Raw genomic sequence first — 6000 nt, 5'->3', positions numbered from 1 at the left:
CCCGTGACTACGTCACATCACATGGCGAAGGGGACGTTGCAGGTGGGATTAAGTTATGGGTCTTGAGATGGGGAGATATTCCCAGATTCTTGGGATTATTGGGTGGGTTCAATGTAATCCCGGGGGAATTTACAAAAGGGAGACAGGAAGGTCAGAAGCAGAAGGCAATGTGACTGTAAGTAGAGGAACAGGGAGATCTGAAGAGGCACCACTGCTGCCTGTGAAGACAGAGGAAGGTGCCCTGAGCCAAAGAATGCAGGCGCCTCTAAATCCTGGGGAAGCAGGGAAGCGGACCCTCCCCAGGGCCGCGGAAGGAAAGGAACCCGCTGGCCTATTTCAGAACTGCTGACCTGCAGGACTGTAACAGAGTAAACACGTGTGTGTTGTTTTTTTTTTTTTTTTTTTTTTTTTTTTTTTTTTGCTGTACGCGGGCCTCTCACTGTTGTGGCCTCTCCCGTTGCGGAGCACAGGCTCCGGACGCGCAGGCTCAGCGGCCATGGCTCACGGGCCCAGCCACTCCACGGCACGTGGGATCCTCCCAGACCAGGGCACCGAACCCGAGTCCCTTGCATCGGCAGGCGGACTCTCAACCACTGCGCCACCAGGGAAGCCCAACACGTGTGTGTTTAAAAAGTTGTGTCTTTAATCAGTACTGTGCAGTTACTTGTTACAGCAGCAACAGGAAACTGATACCTGGTCTGTGGTCACCAAGCCTCTTTCCCGGTTTTGATCTGGTAGGTGATTTTCTTGCACCATTTTATGCAATATTCCACCTCTTTTGGCCTATGTGGACATAGCCAAAGAGTGATTGAAACAGAAAAAGAACAAAAACGATTGGGAACTTGATGAATAAAAACATATAAAGTAAAGTAGAATTTTCTGTGGGGTCAGTGTCATGGCTCCTCATTTCCCTCCAAGCCACATGGCCAATGCACATGGTACAAGGTGGCATCCCCACATCTAAGCTCACAGGATGATGGTCGGTCTGCAGAGGGCAAACACTCTGGTATCTAAAAGTGCCTTTTGTGCTTCTACAAGTCACATTAGGGGAGACTATGATCTCTTCAAAATAGCAGTTATCTTACAGGCACTGCAAAGCGTTTCCCCTCTTCACCATTGTGAAGTATGCAAACATAGAGGTGGCTCTTAGTTGCCGGGGATCCAGTTACTCCAGTTAAACGCTGAGTTTGAGCCATGAGTCAGCGTCTTCACGGGAGGGTTCACCAACTCCCATTTTCCTTCCTCTTTGTTTTCTTCGCAGAAGCACATACCCAGAGAAGGGATCTAGAACAGAGTTAAATCACTTATTATTATTTTATACCAGGTCCATGGATTTCAGACTTGTTCCAAAGCAAACAGCCTTGGAGGCTGGCGTGACGTACCCACGATGCCTTAAACGCAGCACCGACATCCAACACAGCAGCTCTCAGTGGGGACTCCCCGCCCCTCCCGCGATCATCGGGAAATGTCTGCAGACCTTACTCTTTGTCACAGCTGTGGGTGCTATGACATCTCGACATCGAGTAGAGGCCAGGGATGCCGCGAAACATCCCACAACGCACAGGACAGTCCCCAAAGCACAGCGCCGTCCCGCCCAGATGTCAACCACGCCGAGGCTGAGAGCCCCTCTGTCTCCCTTACTGCTTCAAGAGTGGCTTCCATCCTCGAATTCAGCATCACAAAAAGATACAGGTATGGCGTTTTTAAACCCAAGATTAAAGCACAAAGCGAAACTTTAGACCTCAATTCCCTGTAAAATAAATGGTGTGGAGCAGATCTTTGTTTTTAAGGCTTTGTTTGTTTACGTGTTCTGCTTTCCTTTTTCCCCCCTGTCTTTTCAATGTCCGGAAATTCCTTGGTTAGGAGAAACGTGCAAAAATTCCAACCTGGGGGGCAGGATCCAAGTGGGGGCTGGCGTTGACTCAGGGACACTCTCTCCTTCTGTTTGTAGAGACGCGGGGGAGGGTCCGGGTGTGAGTGTGATGGGGGTGGGCTCCTGAATGTCCCTTTTCAGCTGCCCCTGACTTTAAGGCCCATCGTTGGCTGGCAAAGCCCTTGATGAATTTCTGACATTAACTGGCAGGTCCAGTTAACCTGGGGATGGGGTGGGGTGGACGCCAAACCCTCAGTGTAAGAAGGTGGCGGGAGTCTGGAAGTTCAAGGCTGGCATCTCGAGAGGGGAGGCCACGGGTCAGGGGGGTGGGTGGGAATTTGGCCACAAGGGTTAATGGGGTTTTGGAACTGTGTCAACATGCGACGGACGTGCAATCTCAGTCAGCGTCTGGCGTGTGCGGCCCTGCTGTCTGCGTGGATGAGGACCCTCGGGGGCCCCGGGGCGGGAGGAGACGCAAGAATGGGAGCGGCCACGCCTGAGTATGCGGGGACGGGAGACGTGGCGACGTCAGCAGGAGCGAGGCCCTGAGTAGATTTAGGGGGCAGGGCTGGGGGCCGGGGTCTCAGTCCTGTTTCCCGCCTCCATTCATCTTGCCATCTGGATAAAAGCCACCTCTGCTTTGCCAGGTGATACTCCACAGGTTGGTCCCAAGTACCCGTTATCCTTCTCTACACGTCCGTCCGCTGCTTGCTTTTTCAGTATGTGTTTATACGGCCCTGGCCCCCCGGCACCAGGCAGCCCAGCAGCTTTTTTTTTTTTTTTTTTTTTTGTACGCGGGCCTCTCACCGCTGTGGCCTCTCCCGTTGCGGAGCACAGGCTCCGGACGCGCAGGTGCAGCGGCCACGGCTCACGGGCCCAGCCGCTCCGCGGCACGTGGGATCCTCCTGGACCGGGGCACGAACCCGCGTCCCCTGCATCGGCAGGCGGACTCTCAACCACTGCGCCACCAGGGAAGCCCCAAGCCCAGCAGCTTTGACCAGCTCGTGCGTTCCGAGACTGCATGACTCCAAAGGCAAGGTGGAGGGGCTCCCCTCTCTCCGTCAGCCCCGCCCCCGTCCCCAGAGCAAGTGAGCCCAGCAACCGCCCTTTCTCTTCTTATGCAAACGTCTCAGCCCCGCTGGGCCAAGTGCTCAACTACTGGAGTGACAAGGAGTTATCATGTGACCTGATCATAAAAGTTCTCTGTCTTGTCTTTTATATTCTGTTGGTAGCAAATGGCCACAGTTGCCATCACGATAAAGATGCCAAACCTCCCCGTCAGCTCCCCGCCCGAGGCTGCTCTTTGCGTGAGAGCAGGCGGGCACGGTCTCAGGTGACAGGCGGGTCCCTGCCGCCCTGGGTCGTCAGGACCCTTGTCCTCGTTCTGAGAGGGGCGCGTGGTGACGCCGCATCGCCGGGCTGCCTGTCTCTGCGGCAGAAAGAGAAACGAGGGGCGCGTACCTTCCTCACTAGCTGGGTGAAGTCTGTGCAGTCCCGGGGCGGCAGCCGAAGCAGTGGGCGCGTGCAGGAGTCCAGCGCCGAGCCATGGCCCACGACCAGGATGACGCCCACTGCGGGAGAAAGAACACCCCGAGGTCAGAGCAGGCGCAGAGGACGCCTCTTATTAGACGGGCGGGGGGTGGGGGGCAAAGTTGTCGGGCGGAACAAGCTCGTGGTGCCCCGAGGCCTTGAGGGAGCCCGGGTAGGAGGGAGGCGTGGTTGGGAAGAGCTGAATAATACTGGCTGTCGGCCTCTCATTTGTGTAGAAGTGCTTCTGAGCCCGTCGCATGCTGTGCGGGGCTCGGGTGGCTGCACCTGCCCGCAAGCTTCAGGGATGGGACGGCGCCTTGCCCAGGCCTTGTCTGTGAGCTTGAGAAAGACCAGCTGCTCAGTGCCAAAGGGGCCACGGACGACTCTCACTTTGCAGAAAGACCTCCAGAGTCCAGGGCCGAGTGAATCTCCTGAAGGTGACAGGCGCTCGGGCAAGGCTGGAAGTTAGACCCCCGGGCGAGCCGGGGAGCACGCGAGGCCGGGCCCAGCCCACCACCTGAGGACGAAATCAGAACCCGAGCTTCCCTGGAAAGCTGCGCGTCACAGAGCGATCTGTCCATTTGCCCCTCCTGCGGCTACAAATCCTCCGGTGTGACACCCAGAGCCAAGCCCCCGCCTGCTTCTCCTGTGTTATTTCTGAGTCATTTCCCACTCATTTCTTTGGCCTCCAAGGTCGTGGTGAGGTTGGCGGACATGCAGGTTTGACCCCTGGCCTGTGCTCTCCAGCGGGCCACCTGGACACGGCGGCCTCCTAGACCCTCCGAGCTTCCAAGTCACACGGTGTCAGTGGAGGTGATATTTCAGACAGCACGGAAGGGTGAGGACCTAACAGGTAGAGCCTGTGAAGGGCCACCAGTGCCGCGGGGTTGGCAGGGGGGAGCTTTTGCCCTCCAGCGCCACTGGACTTCCCGTTGCTCTGAACGCGGACCCACACGCCCCCCGTCTTCCTGGCCTGCTCGCGTCCTCCGCCTCCTCCCGGCCCAGCCTCTGCCTTCCAAACCCTGCGCGTTCCACGCTGCTCAGGTGCTGCATCCTGGGTGTCTCAGCCAATTGCCACAGCCATGGGTGGATGGGTCTGCACCCCGCAGCAGGCAGCGGCCACCTGTGTCACAGGTAGACGTAAGTAGACCCCAGAGGTAATGAAGCAACGGTTCTGCATCCGCTTCCAGAAGCCCTCAGGACCATAGGGAGGTGCTTGGAAGGAAGGTCATCCGTGGACACTGAATTTCAGCCTGGGTCAGGTGGAGACAGGGGGGCCAGGGCGGGGCCTGGGCGCAGGAAAGGCCCTCATTTCACTCTGTCCTCTGACGGCCTGTGGCAATAATCGTGAGCAACGTGAGACTGACGATGAATCAAAGGGCGCTAAGGTGTGGTTTCCAAAAGCGCCTTCCCCGGGGCGCCCACCAGTCAAAAGAGGTCACACAGACCGGTCTCGTGGCCGGGTGTGCGTGGGGTGCCGGACGCCGCAAGGCTGAGGTCTCAGAGCACGTGCCCCACGGTGCACTGGGGACTCTGCGGGGAGGGCAGGGGCTCAGCTGTCCCCGAGGTCCTGGTCATCAGAGTCTTTGGTCCCCTGAGCTCCTTTGGACGAGGGATGGAAAGAACGATGGTGGGGCAAGTGGGCTGGGTGGTGCCTGATCGACCGCTTCTGAGCTCTTCTTCACATTATTTAATATTCCTAACATTCCAGATGTTTGCGCCTTTTCCTCCAACGATATTCATACCCTTTGAGGGTAGCACGTGTGTCTTCTTGGCTTACATTTTTCCCATGATGCTTTATTTGGTACCTGACACATTGCTGAGGTTCAATAGGCGCTTGCTAACTTAAATCTTATGGGATTCGTTTTTCGAGTTTTACTGCGGACATTTTCATATAGACCCCAAAAGTGGGTCTGATGAATCCCCGTGTTCCCATCGGGGAGCTCCAACGGTTGTTGACATTTTGCCCATCTTGTATCATCTGTCTGCTACCCCACCCCCTTTTCTGTGAAATGTTTTTATTTTATTTTTACTGAAGTATAGTTTAGGTACAATATTACACTGTATAAGTTACAATAGTATATAAGGTGTACAATATAGGGATTCACAATTTTTAAAGGTTATATGCCATTTAGTTGCTATAAAACGTTGGCTCCGTTCCCTGTGTTGTACAATATACCCTGGTAGCTTATTTCATACCTAATAGCTTGTACCTCTTAACCCCCCACCCCTATCTTGCCCCTCCCCGTTTCCTCTCCCCACTGGTACTTCTTGTTTGTTTTCAATATATCTGTGAGTCTGCCCCTTTTTTGTTATATTCACTAGTTTGTTGTATTTTTTAGATTCCACATATAAGTAAAGTGTTTGTCTTTCTCTGTCTAATTTCACTTGGCATATCGCCCTTCAAGTCCATCCATGTTGCTGCAAATGTCAAAATTTCACTCTTTTTTGTGGCTGAGTAATATTCCATTGTATATACGCACCACATCTTCTGAATCCATTCATCAGTCGATGAAGTATTTTAAAGCATATCCCAAACATCACGCCATTTCACAGGATGCCCCTTGCTTTGCATCTCCAAATGAGGACTTTTCATT

The 6000-nt window shown here is 54.5% G+C and overlaps 1 protein-coding gene across 2 annotated transcripts in view; it reads right to left on the bottom strand.

Moving 5' to 3' along the window:
• Positions 1-624: 624 nt before the first annotated feature.
• UBASH3A (ubiquitin associated and SH3 domain containing A) overlaps positions 625-6000 on the bottom strand; it is a 41164-nt gene continuing 35788 nt past the window's right edge. Inside the window, exons 13-14 of one of the 2 annotated variants that reach the window (XM_059063995.2) lie at positions 3335-3444; positions 625-1284 (exon numbers count right to left, since the gene is read on the bottom strand). In XM_059063995.2, coding sequence (XP_058919978.1) covers positions 1147-1284; positions 3335-3444 — 248 coding nt within the window. In that variant the 3' untranslated portion in view covers positions 625-1146. The remainder of the gene's footprint in view (positions 1285-3334; positions 3445-6000) is intronic. The other variant, XM_059063996.2, reaches the window with a different exon arrangement.

This window comes from Kogia breviceps, chromosome 5, assembly GCF_026419965.1.
Source record: "Kogia breviceps isolate mKogBre1 chromosome 5, mKogBre1 haplotype 1, whole genome shotgun sequence".
Classification (NCBI taxonomy): Eukaryota; Metazoa; Chordata; class Mammalia; order Artiodactyla; family Physeteridae; genus Kogia; species Kogia breviceps.
The sequence above is the reverse complement of the archived record's forward strand: the minus strand, read 5'-3'. Positions and strand labels throughout refer to the sequence as shown.